This window comes from Bactrocera neohumeralis, chromosome 2, assembly GCF_024586455.1.
Source record: "Bactrocera neohumeralis isolate Rockhampton chromosome 2, APGP_CSIRO_Bneo_wtdbg2-racon-allhic-juicebox.fasta_v2, whole genome shotgun sequence".
In the NCBI taxonomy this organism is placed as follows: Eukaryota; Metazoa; Arthropoda; class Insecta; order Diptera; family Tephritidae; genus Bactrocera; species Bactrocera neohumeralis.
In genome coordinates, this window is record NC_065919.1 from 86250609 (window position 1) to 86278555 (window position 27947).

The 27947-nt window shown below is 37.8% G+C and overlaps 2 protein-coding genes across 8 annotated transcripts in view; both read right to left on the bottom strand.

Moving 5' to 3' along the window:
- The window catches only part of LOC126758899 (uncharacterized), a 393248-nt gene extending 374960 nt beyond the window's left edge, over nucleotides 1-18288 (bottom strand). For both annotated transcript variants that reach the window (XM_050473344.1, XM_050473339.1), the window contains exon 1: nucleotides 17202-18288. The gene's annotated coding sequence lies outside the window, so the exon portion shown is untranslated. The remainder of the gene's footprint in view (nucleotides 1-17201) is intronic.
- Nucleotides 18289-22391: 4103 nt separating this feature from the next.
- LOC126758845 (calponin homology domain-containing protein DDB_G0272472) overlaps nucleotides 22392-27947 on the bottom strand; it is a 31982-nt gene continuing 26426 nt past the window's right edge. For 2 of the 6 annotated variants that reach the window (XM_050473262.1, XM_050473255.1), the window contains exons 9-14: nucleotides 27786-27936; nucleotides 27312-27477; nucleotides 26919-27062; nucleotides 26634-26733; nucleotides 23949-24092; nucleotides 22392-23586 (exon numbers count right to left, since the gene is read on the bottom strand). In XM_050473262.1, the coding sequence (XP_050329219.1) occupies nucleotides 23028-23586; nucleotides 23949-24092; nucleotides 26634-26733; nucleotides 26919-27062; nucleotides 27312-27477; nucleotides 27786-27936 (1264 nt within the window). In that variant the 3' untranslated portion in view covers nucleotides 22392-23027. Of the gene's footprint in view, nucleotides 23587-23948; nucleotides 25513-26633; nucleotides 26734-26918; nucleotides 27063-27311; nucleotides 27478-27785; nucleotides 27937-27947 lie in introns of those variants that run through there. The other 4 variants (XR_007666907.1, XR_007666905.1, XR_007666904.1 and 1 more) reach the window with 4 other exon arrangements.

Genomic DNA, 27947 nt, shown 5'->3' on the forward strand with positions numbered 1-27947 from the left:
AACCGACAATACGCACAAGAAGCTAGGCCCATGTTATATAAGCGCTTCTTGAGCTTGCAATGGCCAGAGTAGGAGGCAACAAGTAGCCTGAGTTTGTCCCTTGCAGTTTCCGTTTTATAAAAACTGTATCAAAAGAACGGACAGAAACGCTTTAATCAATGCATCGGCCCCATTACACCTACGCTTAATACGAAAAACTCGAACTTTCTTCAAAAATAGGGTTTTCTTCAAAACGAATGCAAGTTTCAGCTTACTTGTTATTGTATATTTAAAATAATTAAACTTGCCACCCTTTAATCCATCTGCGTTACTTGCTTGACAACACCTTATTTTCACTCAAAGTTCGAAGGAAAACAGAAAAAAAACCACTCAAAGGATACACTTAATCCTGCGAAGAACTTAACTTTCAATTACGATAACTTCGTTATTTTCTCGGGCACTTCATTTGGTATTTCGTTTTTGTATGCACACAAAAGTGTATTGAACTTGATCTGCACTCTGGATGCCCTCAAGCTATTATTCAGCGAGCAGGACAAAGGCGACATAGTAATCAGAGTGCAAAATAAGAGGCCTCATTATTGCTAATTAAAAAGGAATTTCGAATAATCGAAAGCTCACTGCCGTTGCCAACGAGCTTTGATGTCTTGGACACGTTGAACTTTGAACCCGACGAAAGGAGGCGACGAACGAAGGAAGCGAGCAGAAAAATCAGAATGCAACACACGAACGGCACTGCATGCGGCAAGCGGCAAGGGGAGATGAAGAGAAGCAGGGGTGAAGTTGCGGCAGTCAGCAGCGAGCCAAAACATTCAACTGCGCAGTAATTACTTTGACTCGCAGCCAACTTCCTGCCGTAAAACTGTGACAGTGTTACCGAAACCGAGCGCAATAATAGCAATAACAACACAAAAACCAGCTCGTTTTCATACGAAACGGGGAGGGAAGAAAATAGGAAAAACGTAAAAAAATCCGTTAAGGCAATTGCATAAGCGGTGAACTACACGAGGCCCTAAGCGTGTGTGTGTATGTGTGTCTGTAGAAGCGCCCAAAAACAAAAGCTGGCAATAATGCTGGAAACCACATACACACATACGTACATACAACAGCGGGACGGCGCGGCATTTTTCCTCGCTTCTTTTTTGGTTTTTCTTTTTGTTTTTGTTTTCGTTTTCTTTTTTCGCTTTTGCTTTTGCTTTTGCTACGCTTTTGTAATAATTTTGCCTTGTTTATAAGCCACTGCAATTGCAGTTGAAAGTTGCACCGCAAAAAGAAAACAACAACAAAGAAGAATTAACAAAATAATACGATGACGAAGAAGAAGAAGCAGCAGCAGCAGCGAGCATAACTAGAAAAAAACTACAACAGCAGCAACAATGCACGACCGGGAAAGGGAGTCACAGGGCGGCTGCACAAGCCGAGTCAAGTTGCCTGCCAACACTAGGCCCGGCAAGAACAACAAGTGCTGCAACAATAACACAAAAAACTGGTAAAAAATCTGCCAACAGCTGCAACTGCACAATCGTAGTGGGCAACAACAACAACAACAACAACTACTAGAACTAAGCCATATTGAATGCAATGCATCCTTTGCCGTATATGCAAGTATCTATGTGTGTGTGTGTAGGCATGCACGGCGTAGTAATCGAGTGAAGCGCATTTGCATGTTGATTGCAATAAAACAAGTGCACTTTTTTCGATCGACACCGCCCCCCCAACCGCCTCGAAGACTGGCCACCGGCCCAGCGCACAGTCAACGGCGCCTCATCTTTAGCTTGGGCACCAAAGCTGCCTACGCCTCTTCCGAAGCCACTTACTTCGCTGATATTTGTTTTTGCCACTGCTAGACACCCTTGGCTCCTGTCTTCTCCCCCCCCCAGCGCCATTTGTGTGCGCATACTTTGGCCATTTGATTTGTGCTTGTCTTGTCGGACCGAAGAAAGGGAAAATGAGTGGCAAAGCTCTCCGTGCATTTGTTTGTATTTGTCTTTGCTCACACACACCCACACGCATGTGTTTTAGAGCTGTTGACTCACGCCTAAGTGGCAGGAGGGGAATGTTTGGTATCTACCTTCCATTGCGCTGGTTGGTGCGTCGGGGGCTCACTGATTTTCAGTGGATTTTCAGGGTTTTATGGAGTCGCATGTGCGGCGAATCAGTCAGTGGTTTCACTAGTTCACTTCGATGCAGTTCAGTTCGCCTTAATTATTGCCTTTAGTTCTTAACTTGTCTCGCTTTCTATGCGCCCGTCTGTATGTGTGTGTGTGTGTGTGTGTAAGGGCCTTGATTGCAATTTAGTTTTTTCCTCCGTTTTTGCACGAGTTTTTACCTCGAGCAAATCTGCAGGCTTTTTGTGCTTAGCATTTGTTGTTTTTCTTTTATCCGCAACCATTCTTTTTGTAATTTGTACATGTTTCTCTTCTTCTTCTTCCTTCACCATATATTTGCTTCCTTTTTCCCTCGCTCTTTTCACTCCGACCTCTTGGCGGCATATCGTTGCATTAGAGCGATTTGCATTCAGCACTGCATTTTGGACTTTGCGTTTCCGCCTTCTCGGGTTTTCCTCAAACGAAACATGCAGAAGCCCGACAAAAATGTCGCAAAAAGATGCAAAAATCTACGAAATTGCACAATCACAACTTTGGACACCGGCAACAACAATGGTTGGGTGCTTGCACTGGCTGCACGGCTCTTTATTGCTGCAGCAGTTCGCTATGTCCCGTTATTACTTAGTTACTAAATCGTAGATTTTATTTGCCATACTCACCGCAGCGTTTATTTACTTCATGGTTTGTTGGGTTCTTGCCAAGCCGCAGGAACCGCAGCCAGAAGCCACAGCCGGCGCAATAACAGTGTTGCCAACGCGCGCCACACTGCCTCACTGCCACACCGGCAGCGTGTTGCGTTGGCTCAGCGCATTTCCCAAAAAAAAAAAAACAAAATCGAGAAGAAGCAGCAGAAATTTCTTCATTTTTGTGTGTATTTTCGCCTCTTTCGAGTCATCCTTAAACACTTTTCGCGGTTTGCTGCATTTCGCATTTGACTTACGACATTTGTGCAATCGCTGCCACAGCCGACTCTTCGCTCCGCAGCTGCCTGGCCTGCCTTGGCTGACAAATGCATGCTGCCGCGTGTATCCCAGTTGTTGTCGTTGCTGTTGGCTGGTGGCTGGTGTGGCTCTTGGTGCACTGAACCGTGGCCGCCGCTGTGTTGGGTTTCCAGTTGCATTCATGGAAAACGATTTCTGTTTCTGCTGCTGTCGTCTGAGAATGCGAGTGCGTCTGTGCGCCAGCGACAATGACTCGCATCGCAGGTTGTGGCGGTTAAGGTTCGGGTTCGGGTTGCATGGCTGTTGATTTAAGTTCCTGCTGTTTTTGTCATTGCACTAACGCATGCCACTTAGAGGCGGCGAGGACTTTTTTGCGTTGCAACGAGAGACTTGTGATTTAGCATAACCGGAAATGGTAGCTAAGTTGCTACCAGGAATATTGGATAACTTAGAATAATGAGCAAACGTGTATTCTATAATTGAGCACCTAGACTTACTTTGCAAGAAAGAGGAAATATGGATTACAAAGTTGAGTGGTTGCTGCCAGCTTTAGTTCGTTTAAAGTTACTAACAAAACCATGAAAGAATTGGTGCACGAAAACGATTTTGATTTTATCCATATATCGGTTATGTTGGACTTGACTTGAAGTGCGAAAAATCACCAAATAAATACTTCAAAAGCATAAGATTTTACAACTGTATTTGTACGGTAGTGCTACATAAAAGCCAGTGCTCAAATTGGACATTGAACGTGGCACCATCCACCTTTTGACGAAATTGTATGACTCAGGAACTGTTCGACCAATATCAATGAAATTTTGTTACTAACATTATCCCGACATATTTATGTTACACTGTGAAAACAAACAAAATCGGAATACAACCAAGCGTACTTCCTATATATCACAATCTGAAGTTCCGTTTGACTCTATCAGTTTGCAATATATAAATGAAGATATCGAAATATAACTTTGCAAACATAATGCCTTCGAAATAGTGACTCCTTAACTGTCTAAAACGAAGCACAACTTTTCTACCAGATACCGAGTATGTGGATCCCAGTGCCTTTGGATGACTTTTCAACGAAAATATCGCTCAATCTGTGAGATACGAGTACATATATTAGTGAATTTGGGGAGAATATTTTCCTGATGATAATGTACTTTTGTATAATATAAAATTATGTATTATAAATGTACATCACTGCCCTGTGCATAACGAGAGCTTTAAAAGCAACCCCAAAGGCGGCTTTTGAGCTGGTACTAAACCTGTCACTTATAGACCTCTTCGCTGACTGCGCAGCAAAATCGACGAGACAACTGGCTGCAGGAAAATTTGCACATATTTGCACCTTCGAGCATAGTTAGGCGGATAATGGCGGTTGGACAAACACCAACTACATGATCCCACTTTTCAACTGGGAAAGAAGGTTCGAAGTAGACATAGAAAAAGATGGCTGTCGTAAAGGTGTGTCAGCTACGTGGAACACTCTAAACATTTAAATGGATAGCTCGAAAATGGAGGATGGAGTTGGTGCGGGGATATATTGTTCAGAGTTAAGCATAAGGCAGCCTTTACCAGCCCATTGCAGTATATTTCAAGCTGACGTCCTTGCTATTACGAAAGCCGCAGAGCTGGCCTCTAATGCACCTGCAAGTCAACTTCTACGTAGACAGCCAAGCAGCAATCAAAGCTGTAACCTCATATCGCATATCGGCATATTGCGAAGCAGGACATCAGTGGAAAGTGTTGGCAGAAGCAAGTAATTTAACTTATACTGGGTGCCAGGCCACAAATTCATTGAAGGCAATGAAATAATGGACAAGATTGGCAAGAATTGTGTGCGCCTAACATCCGAAAAAGTGATCAACATTGGGAAACCCTAACATTGTCTATACTTCGATCTCGACAGAAGCATGGTAAAGAAAATCAAAACCCGATAGAAGGAGCTACCTGGGCGCATAAATGCAAAAGTCATGTGCAAACTGGTGTATCGGAAGTACACAAAATTCCTATTGGCACCCGATAGAAGGGACTGTAGGAACATGGTAGGGATACTAACTGGTCACTGTCTGGTGGCGACACACGCACGCAGGATGGGGCTGATAGATCGAGTAGACTGCAGGAAATGTCTAGAGCAAGGCACCAGGGAAACAATGGAGCATCTCTTGTGCACTTGTCCCGCATCCTAAAGGACTATTCGTCTTGGACTTAGCAGCTGAACTCCATCTGGTTTTGCAAAGGACTAAAACTGGTCTAAGTTATTGGCTTATTGGCCTACTAGATTGATCTAATCTAGCCTGTATATTAAAATCACAGCTGCATTTCCATTGTTTCTTCAGCTAGCAAATTTTGTATTATGACAACAAAAAACAATATAAATATACTACAGATACAGATCAGGTCATTATAAAGGTCACAATTTTCTTATATTGATTAGCGAAACGAGTTGTCTTGGATCCTGTACTTTACATGCAATCACCTCGAGCGGGTTGATCGCGTTTGGGAGAAATGTTCCACAGATTATTGGTGCATTTTGACATTCTTTTGATCATTTGTTGAAATCGGCAAGATAGGACAACTATACACCTTTTTAAATTTCGCATAAAAGTCGCTGGCTCGAAACCGGGTTTAGACCCATAGTGTCTTGAGCAAAGTTCTTCAGAATGATCTGTATATATTTGCCGCATCCGCGATTTTATAGCAAAACAAGAAAAAACGTTAACTTCGGCTGCACCGAAGCTAATATACAATTCACAGGTGCATTTGTNTTACTAACTATGTGTTCAGTTTGTATGGCAGCTATATGCTATAGTCAGCCGATCTGAACTGACTTAGAAAATAATCTATACCAAATTTGGTGAAGATACATTGTCAAGCGTATGTCAGTTTGTATGAAAGTTTTCCATACAAGAACTTGATTCCGATCGTTCAGTTTGTATGGTAGCTATATGCTATAGTTAACCGATCTGAACAATTTCTTCGGAGATTACATTGCTGCCTTAGAAAATAATCTATACCAAATTTGGTGAAGATAAATTGTCAAATGTGAAAGTTTTCCATACAAGAGCTTGATTCCGATCGTTCAGTTTAAATGGCAGCTATATGTTATAGTGGTCCGATATTGGCAGTTCTGACAAATGAGCAGCTTCTTGAAGAGAAAATGACGTTTGCAAAATTTCAAAAGGATATCTTAAAAACTGAGGGACTAATTCGTATATATACAGACGGACGGACGGACAGACAGGCAGACGGACAAGGTTAACGCGACTCAGTTCAACATACTGATCATTTATATATATACTTTATAGGGTCTCCGACGCTTCTTTCTGGGTGTTACAAACATCGTGACAAACTTAATATACCCTGTTCAGGGTATAAAAAAATCGACTCGCTCTAATGTGTACGCTCTAATCTTACGCTAATCATTTAACTAGATAGGTATATTATATTACAATAAATATTTTATAGTATATATCCGATTAAGTGCAACACCAAGCAAATTCATGAATGTTTGTTAAATGTTTTTAGAAACCAGCAGACTTGTGCTTTAACTGCAAAATCTAATTAATTAATATGAATGCACGACGGCTAACAATAACAGCAAAAACTAAACACTAAAACCATTTAAGCGCTTTTCATACACACACATATACATAAATGAACAATTGTTGCATAAAAAAAGTGGAAAAAACCGATACAAACAAACGATTATAATAAGCTAAATATTTGCCCAGATTCATAACGGCATATAATTGCCAAAAGCGCCAAAAAACCGTGTACAAACACCGCATATGTGTGCATATGTTTGTGGGTGTGTGTGTGTGCGGTCGCATATTTGTCGATTAATTATATTTTTTATGCACCGTCTAAATTTCCCATAATTGCATAATTATTTTTAATTAAGCGCGTTGGAACGTCACCCAGAGCTATTGTGCGGCGTTTAATGCTTTGTTGTTGTTTTTGTTGGCGGCCCACCTGTTAATATGCCGGCGCTGACGACTTAGCGGATTATGCTGCCCATGCTTGCCGCAATTTAAAGCGCATAAACAAAAGTGATGAGCATGAAATTCATAATTACCCAATAATGGATGCCGCACAAATTCATGCTACACACACCCGCGCACACGTACACCTACAACGGCGTGTATGTATGGTCATGTATTGATTTACTTTTACGCGCTTAAATAATTTATGCACTGTTTGTTTGTGTTTGTGTTTGTGTGCGTAAGTAAATGCATATTTAAATTTTTAATGCACGTTTTGGGTTGTTTATGCCGTTTATAGGCGTGTTTACATGCAACACTGCCACATCACACGCCCCACGCCCACTGGTCGCTTAAATAAGCCCGTAGCACGCTTTGCAGGTGCAAATTGAAGGCACACATACACATAAGTATGCGTCAACCAGCGCACGCACACTGTAATGAAACAATTAAAAGCCTTGTTTGTGGTCACTCCGTCAATCGCCCAATACATATGCATGTGTGTGTGTGTGTGTGTGCTTGCATGCGTGTAATGGCTTTGGTTGGCGTTTGTTTGCGCGCGTTTGAGGGCGTTCGGTTTCCCTCGTGCTGTTTACCTTTAATTATTGCATATTTAATTCCAATTAAATCAATGTTTCTCAATGAGCGTTTATTGATAGCGGCGAAGTTGCTTGGTCGGCGTTTGCATTAAGACCTTTGCGACATTTGCAAAGAAGAAATCATTTTTCATAAGCTAACTTCTTTAGTAGTCGCTTCATGCACTTTTTAGGAACTTACTACTCGTAATAGCTACGAAACTTATTTATTTCATTTGACTAAAATTGGCATTTCATCATGGAAAGAATTACGCCTGAACATCGTTTCCAAATCGTTCAACTTTATTGCGAAAATTCACGTTCTGCAAAGAATGTGTTTCGAAGAATGCGCTGCGCTCGACTTATGGAAACCGTACAAACTACAGGTTATGCAAGAACTAAAGCGGTTCGACCTTACTAAGCGACATCACTTCGCATTATGGGCTCTGGAAAAGTTCTGAGAAGATCCGACGTTTTCGAGCCAAAGTTCAGCGATGGACCCATTTCTGGCTCAATGGGAATGCGAACAAGCAAAATTGCCGCATTTGCGGGGAAGAGCAACCAGAAGAGATTCAACAGCTGTCTTTTCAACCAGAAAAAAGCAACGATTTGGTGTTGTTTGTAGGCTGGTCATCATCAGTCCATATTTCTTCAAAATTGATGCCCGTGAGAACATAACCGTCAATGGCGACCGTTATCGCGCCATGAAAACCGACATCAAATAGTCTGAAATCGAAGCTCGTAATCTCGGCGACATTCGGTTTCAAGTAGACGCCGCCTCTTTTCACATACCGCATCAATCAATGGATTTATTGAGAGAACTTTTCGGTGATCAGAATATTTCACGTTTGGCCGTTCGATTGGCCAACCAGATGCGGAGAATCCCACTTCGATGCAGGCCTTGGAGCAAAACGTCAAGCGTGTCAATCGCCAGTTACCAGTCGAAATGCTCGAACGAGATAACGAAAATTGGCGCGGCCAACATTTGAAAATAATAATCTTCCAAAAATAAATACCAAAGAATGATCTTTCGATTGGTAATGAACATTCCCCATTAAATTTGAATCTTCCGAGTTTTTTCTTGAAAAAGTAGGGAACCTCGAAATGGATCATCCTTTACATATGATCAGCGTAACGTGCCAACTCGATTTAGCCAAATCCATCTATATATTCGCTACTTTTCCCTAGTTTTTGAGATATCGATTTGAAATTTTGAACACGTCCTTTACTTCCCAAGATACTGCTTATTTTTCGGAATCGCCGATATCGGACCACTGTGGGTCGTAGTCATATAAACTGATTGATCGAAATCAGGTTTTTGTGAGCAAAGCAGCCATGCAAACTAACTCACCAAAGTGAAGATAACAATATGTCAAACCTTTACAGTGGACATAAAATAGTTGAAGCGAAAAGGTTTTCGAAGACTAAACTAGAGAAGCTTGCAGAAATTGAAATCACTTTATTCATTTATTTAGCTTATAATTCTAGCACAAAAATTGATTTGGAAAGCAACAAACTTCCGAGTCACCAACCGAAAACCATACTCTTCGATGCAAAAATTTGCTTTCATTACAATTTAGAAATCTTCAAACCACATTTAGCCAAAAACGCAACAAATATGCATTAAAAGCAAAACAAAAACCAACAACAATAAATCGTTAAAAGCATTAACGGAGCAGGCTATGAGCTGTAATTGCAAATTAGATGCAACTTGCAGCACAGAGCACATCAGCGAGTAAAGCCATTAAGTGCCTGGCGAGCGAGTTCTGGCATAAACAAAATTAGTAGACGAAGAAGGCAGCCTCAACTGCCGAAGAGCTTGAGAAAAGTGCGCCGATGCACCTAAATCAACGACAAAAAGAATGTGGTGCAACAATGGCTTTGCCTAGCAGACGCACAGGTAAAACAAACAACGACTTCAATTGTGAACAACAACAAAGAAACTGCATACAGACACAACTCACACTCACACACACGCACAGGCATGCAGTTGAGCTGCGACTAAGGATTGCTGCAAGGGCCATGATTATCAGTTTCAGCTTGCAATGCTGCTTGCAACGACGTATAACCACAGAAAGCGTTGTAACGTTGTGTGCAACAACAACACATCGCAGCGATTGATGCGCTTTTGCGGCAGTGGATTTGCTACGCAAACTATCGGTGCAACAACGGCGTAGCGAAGGCACAACAAAGTAATGATGCAACTGCAGGAGCCACCGCAACGAAAAGAAAATCGGCACTGCATTGAGCAACTTGCAACAGGCGCACCTCGCACCGACAACCGCACCGACCACTTATTTGCTCTAAGGCTACAAGCCTGTTCTTCGCCACTGTCTGCTGCTGACCATCTTTGGCGTTGCCACACGTTGACTGCTTGCGCATTTTTTGTTTGTTGTTACAATGCCATTTGCAGTTGTTGTTGTTGTTGGACTTTGTTGACTATTAGCAGCTGCCGTTGGTATGGCTGGCTGGCTGCCGGTGATCCCTTTCGTCCGCAATCACGGGCGCTGTTGGACGCCTGTCGCTGTTGTTGTCGGCTGGGATTGCACTTTTTCACTTTGGCTGGCGCACAGCAGCAACAACAACAACAACAACAACGATTTCTACCTGCAATAATTTTAATGTTTTTTAAGCAACATTCCCATCCGTCTTGTCGTCTACGTCGCAGGCGGCGGCAGCAGTCAAGAGTGTGCAGCAAATCTTCGCTTCCACTTCCCTCAGCCCCTAACCGTCATTTCCTGCACACAATTTGATCTTCCGATGCTGCTACTTAACCACTACTGCTACTTACGTGATTGCGCTTTTGGTTGTTTTGTTGTTTTTGCACGGCAGCATGCAACCGGTTTTACAGGCTGCTTTTGCTGTTGCTCTCCATCTCGTTTTGTAGTCGTTGTTTTTTTTGTGTTTTGCTGCTTATCGACAGCTTTGTCATGTTGCTGCATTGCATTGGCCTCTCCAAGCCTCTGCTGTGTGGCTTGATGGCGAGGCTTTGCTCCATGCAGCAGCTTTATTGTTAGATATCGCAGCTACGCTTGTTGTTGCTTTTATCCCAGTTAATGCACCTAAGCAGCGATTCTAAAAGGTCATTATAGTATATAGGCCTGTTCGTCTGTTTGTGTGTGTGCGATTGTACTGCAGTTGTGAAATATTTTACAGTTATTATAGTTATTAATATTGACAGATCTACTTCATGGAGGTCATTAGTGCTCCAAATATGAGTCACTTTTGATTTATACATGTATGTGTGTATGTACATATATTTATAAATTATATGTTAGCTCGAATATAACGAAACCCTTTAATATAAAAAATCATACAATTTTGAAAAAATGGACTTCTTTATGATAATTATGGTATATAAAGGCTTTGAACTACCCACTGCAGCTGATGATAGCGAATCGCAGCTTAGTACCATCTGATCAAATTTGACCCGGACTAGTCCAAAAAACGCGCAAACAGATTTAGTAGGAAACTTTTTCCTCGTTTGGTGCAACCTTCTATTACGTACGATTTTCAGAATCGTTGCAGATGTTGGAAAATAGTTTTGGCGGGTCTTCTTAATACCCATAGTGCCTAGGGAGATGAACTCGATTTTTATATTAGCTATCAACGCTACGGACGATATTTTAACGAACGACTGAGAAATGGAAAGTTGTTAGCGAAACGTCAGCATTTATAATGACAAAACTAAGATTTTTACAACAGATTAGACGTCCGTCAGTCCGCAAAATAGAGGAGACTTAAATGTTTTGTCCCTCCCTCGAAGTAATGCTTAACCGGTGGTTCCGTAGCAGAATCTTGAGTTGGGAGTAAGTCATGTTTAGCTGATAAGAGTTCGATACTCCGGCTTTCGTTGCTTGCCCTTACTATAAAAAAAAAAAAATAAATAAACAAAGTATTTGAATGCCACAAAGCATTCAGTGAAGGTCTTGAAGTCATCGAACCCTTGACTGATTCCAGTCGTCTATGCACCTCTGCTAAAAAACGTTGCTTAAAAATTGTCGTGTTAACATCAGAATGTAAGCAGAGGATTTCAAAGCTCATATGAAACGACTCAACAAATTTTGGTTAATGTTTTGGGTAGAAAACGTGTCAGTGCAAGATTCGTAACAAAATACCTAAATATTTTGCATAAACGGAAATGTTTGTCAATTTAGCGACATTCTTAAAAGACAAAATTGCCGGTAACGAGACGTGGGTTTAAGAAATTTTGCGTCGAAACTGTGCAAATGACACTCCAAAAATGTCCAAACTCGAAGAAAAACTCGCTGAAAATACTGAATGCCCATCCGAGACTTTTTTGGATTAAGCTTTGACAAACTTATATTGACTCAGGCTTCAAACTATTTTGAAGGCAATAATAAGGATTTATTTTAAGTACTGAAATTATAGTTTTTGTTTTGCCAGTTCGGGAGAGCATTGATCAGCTGATTTCAATAAGGTTTATCGATTTCTCGGTAGGTACCGCTTTCTAAGTTTTTGACCAATTCCTGACTATCGGAGCAATCGATTTTAATTTTATATCCGAATACTTAGAAGGGCTACTCTTCGCTTTCGGACTTGAATCGGAAAATCCTAAGGATAGATCCTGGAAAAAAAAAATCACAAAAAAAACTGAAGTATAATAGAAATATGTGACTGTGAATTTGATAAGCCAATAAGCCTTTGCTGGAACCGACCAAAAATAACATTATAGACCCGAAAGGCATAAATTTATATAAGACCGAGAGCTTTCAACGAATATAGGATGAATTTCATGACTGAATTGATATTTGAATCAAGGAAAGCTTTGAAAATATGAACGTCGACTGAAGAGTGAGCTTTAAACCCATTGTTTTTGTAGCAAATAATAAAACATAGAATTAGTTCCTGACGATATGGCATTTCCTATTTGACTGTCGCAAGAATGTTCAACAAATTTATAAGCAATTCCAAGAGTTCCAAGAACAATTATTTGTAATATCCACCATATTTGACATCATCAGCGTTCATTATATCCGGCGCTTGCAAGCCGCTTGTCATTATCAGTTATTAAAGCCACTTTTTCACACATTTTACTGCTTTCTAAAGGCGGCAACAACTTGCTGCCACCACTTCTTCGTTCTTCATTAAAACCCAACTTGCAACGGCCATTGGCAACAAATGCTGTGCACGTTGCAACATCGGGATTTCTTTGGTATAAAAGCGGTCTAATGGCGCTGCGTTGCCGCATTGCATATGGATTGCATATTTCACTTTGAATTTATGTCTGTCGCCTGGTGCATTTCACACAGCTGTGGCTGCCACTAATCAAGTCGCCAGTTCAGTTCGCCTGAGAGCGCCGCACAGTTAAGTACGCCAGAGTCCAGCTTTGTGCTGGATTAAGTTCCACAAGCGCATTTATATTTATTATGCTGCCTTTGGTGCACAAACACACACATAGACAGACAGAGAAACAAACGCAATGCTGCCCCATTTAGCTACTTCTAGCGCGCCGTAAAAGGAGCGCGTGTTGTCGCATTCCAGCGCTTTAATTTATTTAACAATTTTCCAATTCCAGCGCTTTGTGCTTGCCTCTTGTGCCGCGCTGCCTTTTACTCGTAATTTCGCTGCGATTCTATTTATTTCAATCGCCGCATTCCGCTCTCGTCTGCTTGGACTTTTATCTGCTTTTGGAATTGGCTTTAACACCAAAGTGTTGCTGGTGTGGATTTCTAGCGTAATTGGCGGCTTCAGCTTCAACTTCGGCGGCGGCGGCGTCGGTGTCAACTGCGTTGGCATTGGCGACTTCATTGCACAAACGTGCCACATTATTTGCGGACACTTGCGGCATGCACTGCGCTTTGAACTCAGCTACTTGATGTTGGTAGGGAGTGAGGATACCCGTTTATGTGTGTGCTAGAAAACTCCTATGGCTGCTTATAGAACCCTACACATGCATACATATACATATATAAGATGTTTAATATTTTACAGAATTTTTTCGTTTTATAATTTCTATGAAACAATTTTTTTTGGTGTTTCAAAAATCATTGAAGTATGCAAATATCGTGAGCGGTATAATTTTCATTAAATTTTATTAAATATTATTTTCTATTTAATATTTGAATATTATTTTTTGAATATTTTTAAAATTCTTATATAAGTAAAGTGAAATTCCACGTAACCGGACACCCACCGTCACAGGCTATAGGTATGGTCCGTTTATTAGAGATTATTTGCACGAAATATCAACAAAATAGTGTCCGTGTCCGGTCGCTGGAACCAGAGAACTTAAAAGCAAGAGAAGGCGCAAAGAGAGAGCATAAAAAGAATTAAATATGAAGGATTTAAATATTTTATGTTCTCTGATGGAACCTACTCATGTCCGGTTATAGCAACTTTGTGTTCATGAAATTTGTTCAGTTACGGCAGCTGCTCGGTTAAGAGGACTGTCCGTAATCGACAGCGCATTCATTGCATTTAAATTTACTAAAACAAAAAAGTGAAATTAAAAACCAGTTTAAAATTTTTACAAAATTTTTATTTTTTATTTTAAACATGATGTTTTGAATATTTTAAAAAATACTTAAATAAATTTGTATATTTATAAAAAATATTTAAAGGTAAATATTCGAATTTTCGAAAAACTGGAAAATTTAAGGAGCAAATTTTTTGAATATTCTTTACAAAAATGTGTTCGATATGTTTGAAATTTTATTTGAAATATCTAGGACACTAATTTGAGGCATTTAAAGAAATAATTTTCTTTAAAAATTTTAATAAAAGTAAATAAATTCAATATGCTTTAAATGTAACTTTAAAACAAAATTATAAATAGGAACATAACTTGAAATTTTCAATTTTTTTGGATTGTATTAAAAAAAATTTATATTCAAAAAATATTTTTTTTTTATTCTTTACCTTAAAATTTTATATCAACATTAAAAAAAATATTAAAAATTTTATTTTTATATTTAAAAATATTTTTTGTGTATTTAAAAGTGCAAATTGCGATGAGAAAAATTTTAATTATTTAAAAACAAATTAATTTCAAATTTTTTTTGTATTTTTTACTTAAAATTTTATTTTTATACAAAAATTTATTAAAATAAAATTTATATAAAATAAAGTTTTTTTTGTTTAAAATTAAATTTTTATATTTGAAAATATTTAATTTCGTATTTAAAAGTGATAGAAAATAGCATAATTAAAAATACGACACTGTTTTACACAACCAATTTTGAAAATTTCGTAGAGAAAAATATTTTAATCTTAAAATTTATTTTAAATAAAATGCGAAAAAAACAAGTTCACAAATTTTTTAGACAAAGTAGTCAACAAAATAAAAATTACCAAAACAAAAAACTTAATATTTTCAAAAATTAAAATTTTCAATTTTTTTTATTAAACAATTTTACTTAAAAAATTTGACTTTACAGAGTTACATGTGAGTGAATATACATATGTACACCCGTGGCCAAGCGTAACTTACCACTTGATATTTTTTCACTATTTTCAATTTTTTCGTTTTTTGGTTAACTTTTTTATGGATTTAATAGAATAAAATATATAGATAGAAATATATTTGCGGTTGATTTAATCTAAAAATTAAATTGAGACAACTTTTTTATTTGCACACAAGTTTTGATTTCATTATTACTAATTCTTGTAATAACTTAACAACATTTTTTGTTTGAATTGAAAATGGAATTACAACATATTCAAAAAGAATAACGGGAAATCTAATATGGCGTTCACAAATATTTACGACAGGCATTGACCCAACAAGTTTCTCCAAAACTCTGCTTGAAATTTCCTCCTCCCAAACACTTTGTAACAAAACTTAATATTTTCACTTTTTTGACAGAACTTAAAATATTTTATATTTTTTATTAGAATCAATTTTAAAACTTTAACGGAAAATTCCATTGCAACAAGTACCATTACAATGTGTGTGAACATTTTCGCTAGAAATTTCTTAATGGTAAGTTACGCTTGGCCGCGGGTGTATATATACAAAAGGAACGAAATTTGAGTTTTTCGAAAAAATAGATTTATTACTTTCAAAAAAGTTTAATTTTTTTATGCTAAACATCTTTAAAGATTTCAACAAGATATTCAATACTCATAAAATATAGAAATAAATCTCTACTGAATTGGTTTCTGGTAGGTAAACTTTTCTTGGTTTAGTAAACATTATAAAATTTTCATAATTAAATAAAATTTTAAGTATTAAATTAGCGCATAAAAGATATTAAAAATTTGAAACAAAATGTTTTTAATAATTTTGTATTGTGGTTTTTGTTTTTTCAAAGAGAAACCCATAACTCATTTTTTTATTTTGGCCAAATCCAACTAAAATAAAATAAAATTTATAGAAAAACTACCAAGTATCTTTTCAAAATATTCTTAAAGGCATACCGTTATTTCACTGCGTAAGTTTTCATTAAAACTGTTCTTCGAATTCGAAACAAAGCCAAATAACTGTGGAATCAAATGAAATCCAAGCAGCAATTAGGGAAACCCAAACGATTTGATTTCTACGCTCGACAATTGTCAGTAAATCCGTTTACCATTTCGGGTTATGTACATACAATCAAATACGCATTCCGAAAACCGCACATACTCACACACACACGCATACATTTATTTCTTCATTCATTCATTCAGCCATTCATCGATAAGAAAATAGCATTAAGAGCCCAGAGAAGGACTGAGATGGTTTAATGTTTCAACCCCGAAAACGAAGCAGGCGGCAGTCAAATAGCTGGTGACTGAAAACAACAGGCAGGCACAAGGCATACACGCCGAAACACCGACCGACCGACAGACAGGCAGTGAGACAAGCTGACAAACCCACACGCCGAGCGGGCTGAGCAGTGTGCGCAAAGGACACCTCTGGCATGGCTGAGGCGCTGAGGCACAGAATAGCACCAGAGGGCTGCAGCGAGTGGGAAAAGCAACAAAAGTAACAACGAAAGCAAAACAAAAAATAAAAACACAAACAAAACATGCCAAAAGAGCACACTGAAGAACACGCAACGGCGAGCACACACACATACACTATATTCAACTTACAACAGGCTGAGGCAGATTTCCCAAACACCGGGTGCAATCAATAAAGCAGCTTAAATATATCCTTAAATATCCTGCATAGCGGGAATTACAATAAAATACAAGAATTCCTGCCGAAAAGGATTTCGTTGCTGAGTACTTAAAGCGAAAACGCAAACACAGCGAAGCAAGTGAAGAAAAGTGGGAAAGCACGAAAGGCGGAAAACTGCGTAAAGGCAAAAAGAAAGAAAAAACAAAAAACATAAAAGTCGAAAACAAAGTCAGAAAACACAAATCCAATTGGAATGGCAAGTGGAGCGCAACACGCGAGCGAACAGAAGGTTAAGGTGGCAGAAGGCCGTAAAAATAGAGACAAAATTGCAGGAAAATAAAATAATAAAAAGCCTAAAAGGAAAACAGCAACAAAGTGTGCGGCTACGTCAGCTGCTTGTTGGGCGGACGCGGTGCGGAGCGCACGGGCGACCGCGTACGTGTGGCTTAATGCGACGAGGAGTCGTCTTTTGAGCGCTTGATTGGTATTTTTAACATTTTATGTGAAATTTTCATGGAAATACTCACATTTTTTGGGGCCGCCCAAGGCTGGAGGAGACGACTTTGCTGCGGCTCAAAATTATTTATTTACTTATTGTGCGTTTTTCTTGCAGGCGTAAAGTCAGCCAAGGTGCTTATGTTGTCGAGAAGGTCTATGAGCCGCCTGTTTGCTGTAGGTGATGATGCTCAGCTGTTCGAGAAAAAGTCCGCGGCAGAGCTCTGGCCTATAAATATGACAAATTTCAAATTTGTTTATTTTTATAACGCGTTGTTGTTGTTGGTTGGTAGCTGTTTACAAACACTTGACTTAAGTTATTATTCCGTACTGAAAGGACGTTACAATATTTTCACAATGTCACGCAACTTGCAACATGAAAATGCAACAATAAAATTTGAAATTTGCTTATTTCTCTAAATTTGTTTTCACAAAAGACTTTCGGGTATTTGACCTTTAACGCGACCTTTGAAGGAACAGAACTCCCACGTTTAAATTGTGCTATACACTTTACTTGCAACACGCGTATTCACAATCAAATACATGCGTTTAAGTTAACTTGTCTCTGCTGAGTCGAGAAAGTCAATTAGATTTTGTGCTCAAGACTGTAATTAATATTGAACTGGGAGAACTTGGAGCGGCAATTTCATTCAAAACTTGGCACTGGTGGCATTCACCCTTTTCAATAACATCATGCCACACTGTGCGATTATCACTGCTTTATCATTCATTCACTTGCCACTTCACTCATTCATTAATTTATGCAGCAAACGCTTGTGGCGCAACCAGAATGCACCTTTCCTTCATTATTTGCTAGGGCGGCGACGTTTTTCGCACTGTCTGCCGCTCCTTGAACACCAACAACGTGCTGGCGGATGCTGTGCTGCTTCTACTCTTTAGACACCGCTAACACAACAAACACACACGAATTTCTTATTTTCAGTATTATTTAGTATTTTCACAAAATTGTATTATAATTGTTAACACTTCCATTTATTTGTTCCGAACTTAATTCTTTCTTATGTTTTCATTTCTTCACAGAATGCACACACACAAACAACGCGAATTGCCGCATACTTAGCGCACGGACATCATTTATTTTACGTCTAAATACGTTAATGCACGAAACCGAACTGAAAATGCAGCGCAGCGCCTCGACGGCAAATCAGCAAAACGGCAACGCTCTGTGGTAGTAATGTTGGAACGCGGCGCAGCGACGACGCGTAGCTTGTGGAGTCCAGCAGATGCTATATGCGCGACAATCGCTTCGGGAAACCAGTTCGAAGTTCGAAATGCCATACGAATGCGTGGAAAGGCAATTGAGCAAGTCAAGAGAGTAGAAGATAGAAGGCTACAAAAGTATGGAATGGGATAAAATACTGAATCAGAAGGACAGGTAGGAAATTTGAAATGGAAAAATTGCACGCATCAGAGAAGAAATTGAGTATAATTGCAAATAAAATAAATTCGAGAGAGTATTGGATAGATTTTCTTTTTCCGAGACTAATAAAACAATTCACGAAAGAATTTTAGAACTACTATCGCGACTTGACACGTGCTTGGACTCATGATATCAAAATATATATGCGGTGAAAGATCTTTCAAGTAGTTATTAAGAATAGAGAACTTGCTGTATTTTAGGAGATATACATACCTAGAACCAGGATTTCACTCTATTTCTTTTAGGTTACCACTTTATATTTTCTTGTTTTTTTCGAACAATCAGTATCAAAAAAATAAACCCATTCTATTTTGAAACACGAGATAGCCCAAATATGTAAGTTGCAACATATTTTTCTTAATTTTTTTTCTGTCAAGTACATCACAGAAAATTCTCGACCGAAAATAAAATTGAAAAAAATCTCAACTATACTACATTTGAAATAACTTTCATGTAGTCGATTTGGAATGTATAGCTTTCGAAGTATTATGCCATCTCTGCATTGTATTTCGAGCTTGGAAAGTAATGTTCCTAGACTTTAAATATCAAAATTTTTATTTTTTGAATGAAACATCAAACAACAGTATTTTTGAATGTAGAATTTACTGCTACCTCGAAAATATTTCTGTAAAATCAACATATTATATTTCGAAATTTTGAAATTGCATAAATTTGAAACTAGATACATATGTATATATATACATATGTATATCCCATCAATACAATATAAGTTCATGATCTGGCAATATTGTCCTAGTGGGATGATGTGTGTAAATATGAAACCTCTCTCTTAGATGAGCGCAACTAAGAGCGCACACTAGATTCGAAAAACAGCCGTTTTTGTGAGAAAGGCGCTCCGAGATTATTAAATTCGAAACTCTCACATAAAACGAAGTTGTAAAGAAGAGTTGCAATTAAAGAAAATAACAATAAAAACAAAATAAAAAGCACGAAGACAACTTGCAGCAACAATCAAAACGTGAAGTACGGCTCCCCCAAGCAGCAGCAGGTTTTAACTGAGAAGCACTAGGAAGGTGCAAAATGATATCGGGAGGTGGGCGGTGGAACGGGCAGCACCAACACTTGAACTCCAGCATCCAAATCTTCGAAATGAATCGAATCCGTGACACACACACACATACTCACTTGCATTGGCCAACTAGCAAGAGCCAAACGATAGTTGTGACTACAACAACAACAAATAGTGTGTAGTCACGTTTATAGAAATGTAAGGCAGCCAAATACAAATCTTATGAACCAACAAATGCTCAGACCTCACAACTATTTTTTTTTTTTTTTTTGCTGCTGAGAATGGTTTTGGCAAAACAGGAATTTTCGAGTTTTTGTCGCAATTGTAGTGGAAGCTGTTGATACGAGTACTTGTAATAAGGTGAAACCTGTTTAGGAGCTTCATTGCTTAGGCGACTGAACAACAATCGCTTGATCGGCTACCTTGCTGTGCTGGCCATAGAAAATTCCACCAATGCGAAGTTGGTGCGATCGGCACAACAAATGATTGATTTATTGTTTGTGTTGTTGTTGCTATAAATTGTTCATTTGGTAGATTAATCGTCCTAATCAGATTTTTGTTCAGGGTTGCCTAGGTTTAACTCAACAACCCACCTATCATATGAATAATTCATTACTAATTGATTTAGACATTTAGACTTAGAATTATTTTCTCTAATTTCGCTAGTGTAACTAATAAAACATGCTTTTATGTATGCAATGATCCTTTAATGTCTATACAAATTTTCAAACTATTTATAAGAACTTAAAAGTTACTAATTTAGTTTTGTCATCTGGTCACCTCTTAAATAGCATCCACAGCAGAACCTTCGAATATGCCGGCTTCTTGTATACAAAACAAGAAATATACAAGCACCTCGTTTCTCAGCTGGAGTACCGAAAATTCGAACAATCACGTATCTCTTAGTTTTGCTCTTATTTCCTCTCTTTCGAATTGTGGAATAACTTAAGTCAATACTTATTTAAATGAAGTCTTATGTTCCACATGCAACAGAGTGTAATTGGTAAGTGTAACTGATATGTAATCATTACTTGAGTGATATTTGGCATATGTAATAAAGTAATTAAAAGACTGCAAAAATTGGAAGCAATTTTTCAGAATTTTATTATTGATTTTTTTTTAATGTTTAAAAGAAATACTTCTTATTGGACCACCACCTAGTGGAAACCAGGAAATAATATCTAAAATTTGATAACAGTACTGCTTACATTTGAACAGCTCTTGATCTGAAGTAGCTTAGCATGCAGAAACTACCAATTTATTTATATTAGGAGTCAGAAAATGTAGACAACATTTCATCGGGTATAGTTCGGAAACTATATTAAATATTAAATATTATTAATAACAAAGAAATATACATATATATTATGAATATACAATATAAAATCAATTAATTATAATAAATATACAGCTGAACTTCCCCAATTCGAAATAACCATAACGCCCAAATAAAAACTTCGAGTTAAGGAGACATTGGGTCAAGAGTTTGAGTTTTGGAGAAGTTCGAGTTATGGAAGTTCAACTGTAATTACCTTAGATAAAAAATATGTATACTAATTCTCTATAAAAATAGATGTTTATGCTCATATTGTATATAACAAGTGGTTTAAATATTATATAGCCCAAACGTAGATCGCCTTAAACGGATCTTTTGGGGCATGGAGTTGCCAAGCCAAACTCTGGAGGCCTCTTCTCTGCCCTGCGAGGGAATTGTGCTTGGGTAACAGCCGTTGGAGAATAGGGACAATGAGCTTTTTTACGGATGGGTCAAAGCTTGAATGGAAGTTTGGTGAAAAGGAATATTGTTCGGTACTCTATATGAACTTCAGTTTCAGGCTGCCTGACAATTGGAGTGTTTTTCAAGCCGATGTTGCGGTCTTTAAAGTAGCAGCCGTAGTAACCGAATTAAAAACAAAAAGGATTCCTTCAGAACCAAACAAATGTTGATGCTGATAGGTACAGTAGCAAACTTTTATTATTATACCCATTTATGTCAATCTATGTCTTCTTTATTGGCGGAGACACAGCTTATGCGGTTGGAGATTTCAAGTGTAGCTAGGTCCTTCTCCACTTGGTCCTTCCAACGGAGTGGAGGTCTTCCTGTTCCTCTGCTTCCCCCGGCGGATACTGCGTCGAATACTCACATTGCTGGAGTGTTTTCTCCTATCGGACGACATGACCAAGCCAGCGTAGCCGCTGCATCTTAACTCGCTGAACTATGTCAATGCCTTAATACTCGTACTTATATATCTTGCACATTGTTCCATCGATTGCGATATATGTACGTCGTTACCAGTGTGCAAAGGACTACAAATCATATTGCAGGCCGGGTATGATGAGTGGCTTGTAGAATTCGGTCTTTGTTCGTCGAGAGTGGACTTCACTTCTCAATTGCCTACTCAGTCTACTTCGATGCTGACGTTGTTGTTGGTGTTAACGATGGTTCCATAGACAGACGAAATTATTTACGACTTAAGTTATGGTCAACAGTTACCTGGCTGATCCAAGACGCCAGTGGACGAAAACATTCCAACTCTGGCGGTGGGCTTCAATCTTTCACACAATACGCTCGATAGAACCTTATATGCGATGTTGGAAAGATCCCACGGTAGAGGGACTGATTGCACTTGCTTTTCCATGTTAAAGAAAAAGACTTTTTATATCCGGATAAAACTAGGTTAAATGTAACTTTAGTATTTAACCTTACCTAATTTAAACAAGAAAATAAAGATTAAATTTTTACAGTTACAAATATTAATTATTAATTTCACTTTTATTTAAAATTTTACAATTTTTTTACACTTAAATTTAGTTTAATTTTTTGGTTATATAATTTTTTTCGCTTTCTAAAAACTAAATCGTTTGAATATTACAATTTCGAAGCTTTAAGGTTTTATAATATTTTTCAGAATAAAGGAGCTTTCGAAAAGGGCCAAAAATTAAATTCTATTAAAAAAATGTTCATCAAGCCGCCTTGCAGCGTTAGTCAATAGTATATTAAAATGTTTTCATTTGTGTGTTTGTGAGTGTACACATATTCTCCGATGTAACGGTGATGTTATAAGCTATGTAACAATTTCTATATAAATAGAGTAACTAAAAATTCCAACATAATCCATTCTTCAACAAAATAAACAAAGAATTTTCAAAAATTGTGTTTGTGTTTAAGTGTGCACACTTGGATGTGTCTGTGTGTGAGGGCGCATATAGTTTAAAGGAAGTTTAGGAAATCAGCGTAACGGTAACGCGTACCAAACATTCGAGGCGTTGAACGCTTTATTCGCTTTTAACTCGAAAAAGTTTTTAAAACTTTTTGTAAATCGCTAAAAGCTCCGAGTATCAATAAGCTCATAAAAGCATTGCAACTTTGTAAGCTTTTCAAGGCGATTACATCGCTGTTATCATGTGACTCTCATCGTCTTCGTTGATTGTGTTGATATTCTTCTTGTTGAGCTCGTTGTTCGAAATTATCAGATTGGCAGTTTTGGCATCGCCATTGACGATTTTCGCCTGATTATTCGCGACCTTCTGGGTCTTAACTTCCTTTACTGCTTTGTTCTCATCTTGGGCCGCTTCTTCATCGTCATCATCATCATCATCGTCTTCCGCATCTTCTTCTTCTTCATTCTGTGGTGTTCCTGTACGACTTGTGGGTGTTTGCGGGGGTGGTGATTCACGTTCTTCGTTTTCATCTTCGTAGATGACATCACAATTTGTTGGTATCGTTTTCGGTGGTGGCTTCTTCACAGGTTTCGCTGGCTTTTTGCCCGCTTCACCATTAGCCTCTTGCATATTAGTCATTTGTATTTGCATTTCCCGCAAGCGATCGGTGAGCTCGAATAGATCACGTTCTTGCGACTCGCAACGCGTTCGCAGCTCTTCGATTTCGCGCAGATCTTCGGGTCGCGGATCGCGCCGTTCATAGCGCATGCGCATCTCTTCAAAGCTAAAAAGAAACAACATAGTGTATTAATATTAGCTTTAGGTGAAAGCGCTTTGTAAGCGTGAAAGCTCATATTCTTTATAGCTACTATAATTTTTACCAATTGAGTTTATTAGGTTAATTCTGTAATTACAACATTTATATCGTCGAGCTTTTAGGAATTATGCACAGTAGCGACCACCGAAAGCTTTTGCAGTGCTGCATTAGATTAAGAGTTGACTAATATTTTCCAAACAAATGGATATTGAAAGTTTCGAGTTACGTTTTCGAATTTTCGATTTGTAACTACCGAGCTTTTAAGCTCTTCATTTTAACCAATTGAGCTTTTTGATTTTTTTCATAACGAGCACAATATTTTTACTTACAGATTTGTCAGGCATCGACATTTCCGATGAAGCTGCTCTATTTCGTTCGTATTACTGATATCACGCTTGTCCATGGCCGATTTCTCGGTGTCGTACGCTGCTTTCAGATCCTTCAAATCGTGTTTGTGTCGAAGTTCAATTTCTCTGTAGCGATTGGTCGGTTGTTTTTAGGTTTAAAGTTTTGTTGTATTTTTAGCAGAAAAATTTGGAAATATTTGTTAGAGTTTGAAGAATTAAATGCTGGGAACAAATTACTATTTTTCAAACAGTGTTAATTAGAAGGTAAATATGAATGAGTATGTTAAGGGGGAGTATGAACTTGTTCAATATGCGGGGTAACCAAATGTGCTAAGTAGTTCAAATTAGAAAGTGTTTTTTTTTTTTAATTTTTTGTTTTGCGTTTTTTATTACAATACATGTGCACTTCTATTAGGGCATGTGTATTATATTTGGTCATATTTTTCAGCAATATGACGCCTTATAAATTTATTTTGGATTAAATAAGGCAGGTTTACTTAGAAGGAGAGAAAGTATTGCCCTAGTAAATAATAAATCAAAATTTACTCTGATTCATAATGAAACCTTTGAAAAGTGACAGCATTTCTAAGCCTATAACTGATGTTTAAGGAGACAATCTCCACATTTCTATCCATAAATGCCCAAAAATTTAACCGAATCACTATATTCCTACCCATAAATACCCAAAATGAAACCGAACCACCACATTTTTGCCTATAAATACCCATAATTTAACGGAATCACCCCATTTCTACTCATAAATACCCAAAAATTTAACCGAATCACCACATTTCTACCTAAAAATACCCTAAATTTAACCGAATCTCCACATTTTTACCCATAATTACCCAAAATGTAACCGAACCACCACATTTTTGCCTATAAACACCCATAATTTAACCGAATCGCCAGATTCATATCTATAAATACCCAACATTTTACCCGAATCTCCACATTACTACCCATAAATACCCATAATTTAACCGAATCACCCCATTTCTACCCATAAATACCTAAAACTTTAACCGAATCTCAACATTTCTACCCAGAAATACCGAAAATTTAACCGAGTCTATACATTTCTACTTATAAATACCCAAAATTTAACGGAATCTCCACATTACTACCCCTAAATACCCAAAATGTAACCGAACCTCCACATTTCCAGCCTAAATACCTAAAAACTCAACCGAATCTCAACATTTCTACCCATGAATACCCAAAATTTAACCGAATCTCATTTGAAATAAAAATTTTTATTGTGTGTATGTAACATATGTAAATATAATTATGTGAGTAAAATCAATTTCCATTTAACAAATAACGGTATCTTATAAATAACATGGCGATTATGTGCAATATCAAGCATGCTAATGTTATGAACGGCGACATTGTCAAGTAAAGCACAAACAGTGATGGCAAAATGTATGGGTACGACCGCTGCGCAAGCACATACAAGGCAGTGAGTACTAACGATGATGTTGACGATGCTGATGATGCAAATGATTCATCATTTACGAAAACACCACGAATCGCATAAGAAATGCTGTTGAAAAAGTACATACAAAGTAAGTACAAATGTTAAATGTTGTTGCATTATTAAAAGTACTATAGTTAAAGCGGGTGTGTTTTATAAAGGGTGATGCATGCAATGCTGGAAATTTTGAAATTAGTAAAACAATTGATGCATGTAACGGGTTATCCATGTAGAGGTACTTTTTTCGACATTCCCAAGACGCCCATTTCTGGCTCATTCGTTATGTAAACTATCAAAATATCAAAATTGACGCATTTTGGATGAATAACAACCTAATGAGATTCAAGAGCCGCCATTTCATCCAGAAGAAACAACGGTTTGGTGTGGTTTGTGGGCCGGTCGAATCATCGGTCCATATTTCTTCAAAAATTATGTGATGAGTAGCGAACGAAATCGCAACAAGATAACCGACTGTTTGATGCCTGAAATTGAAGCTCGTGATATCGGAGACATTTGGTTTCAACAAAACGGCGCCACTTCTCACACATCTTATCAATTAATGAATTTATTGAGAGAACACTTCGGTGAGCGGATAATTTCACGTTTTGAGCCGATCGATTGGCCATCGTGTGTTATCACACCGTTAGACTTTTTCCTGTGGGGATATGTAAAGTCTAAGGTCTGTGAGGACAATCCCACTTCGAATCAAGCTTTGGAGCAAAACATCACGCGTGTCATTCGCCAGTTACCAGTCGAAATGCTCGAGCGAGTCATCGAAAATTGGACTCAACGGATGGACCATCTGAGACGTAGCCGCAACCAACATTTGAAAGAGATAATCTGAAAAAATAAATGTCAAAAAATATTTTTCAAATGATAATAAACATTCCCCACTAAATTTGAAGTTTTTGTGTTTTTTGTTTAAAAAAGTAGGGAACCTCAAACTGATCACCCTTAAAAACTGTCGAAAACGCCAATCTTATTAAAGCTTAGGAAGTGTGTTTGAAATGTTCTAAGTCAGGGCACTTTTATTAGATGAAGGTAGGACGCAATTTGCTTGCCATGCAAAAATATTATTTTTTTCTTTGCCAATCTTTTATTATAGCCAATTTGATATATATTAACATTCGTTTAGTAAAAGACGTGATTTTAGTCTTACATCATTAAAAAACTTCAATCATTTAACTCACTTGATTTGCTCTTCGACAGCGGCGAGCTTTTTACGATGTCGATCGGAAAGCTCTTGCAGCGCTTCCTCCTTCTCAGCTTGCAGTTTAGCTTTTTGTTGCTCTGTAATATCGAAACAATAAAGAAATAGATATTTTCATCGATTCAACAAATAATTATTAAATACTAAAGATTTAGAAAATAAATTTTAGAAATCAGTAATTTAGTTTTCCCTACAACAGCTTAATCTGCAACTTTTTTTTCTACTACAGCCGTTTGAGCTGAAAATGCTTGAATCTATAAATTACCCAATTCTTTTTGTTGCTTCTGTCGCATTTCCTGTGTAGCATCTTGTAGCTCCTTCGCAAATTCCTCCTTCACCTGGCTTAAGCGTTCGCGGAACTTCTCTTCCATTTCCTCTCTTTCGGCATCAAACTCTTTGCGTAGGTTCGCTAGAAATATAAATAATTATTTGTAAAATTGAACAACTTTGAGGTAATAGTTTAACATTTTTAAGGTATAAAAGCAGTTTCTTTCAGCGTGTTGTCTGGGCTTTTTGAAAAAGGGACCAAAAAGTCTTGTAACCAATTATTGCTTAATCAAAAAATATCTGGATCAAAATTTCTTTCTTGTATTACATTTTTTTTAATGAGAAAAATATTTGTACAGTGAAAATTAAAGATTTTAAGAGCTCTGCTTACCTTCTAATGCCTCCCGTCGCTCCTCCTCCCGGCACATTGCATTTTGGTATTCACGATCAGCGCGATCCAAATGCATGCGCATCTGCAGCAGGCTGTTATCAGATTTATCTCGCATCTCAGTGAATTCCTCGCTTTTCCGCTCAAAACGCTCTTGTACTTCAGTGAGCTAAAATTTGAGAGAGAAATATTAATTTTTATTATTTAAAGACTCTTTTTTAAATGTCTGCCTCTGTTTCTTTAATTATATTTGTAAGCAAGAAGCGGGCTAAGTTGGGATTATGGTCTTTGACAGACAAATAGTGTAATACTCAGATTGAATAGAAATTACTTCGAAGATCTGAATCTGAAACGACTTAATTTGTTCTCAATGCAGGTCAGTCATTGATCTTTCTCTGAGAAAGATTACAATAAAATTACCATTTACCAACTAAATCTAACATCAACTCAAAGAATCCCTAAATACCAAACGCATACCTCAGTTCTGAGCTCATCCTCATTGGCGGTGTAGCGGTTTGTCAGCGCACGCAGCTCTTCAATATGCTCGGCTTGCAGCTTATCGAGAGCTTCGCGACGCTCGTCCACATAAACGGATTCGAGTTCTGTTTTCAGTCTTGTCATCTCTGTACTGTGTTCCCA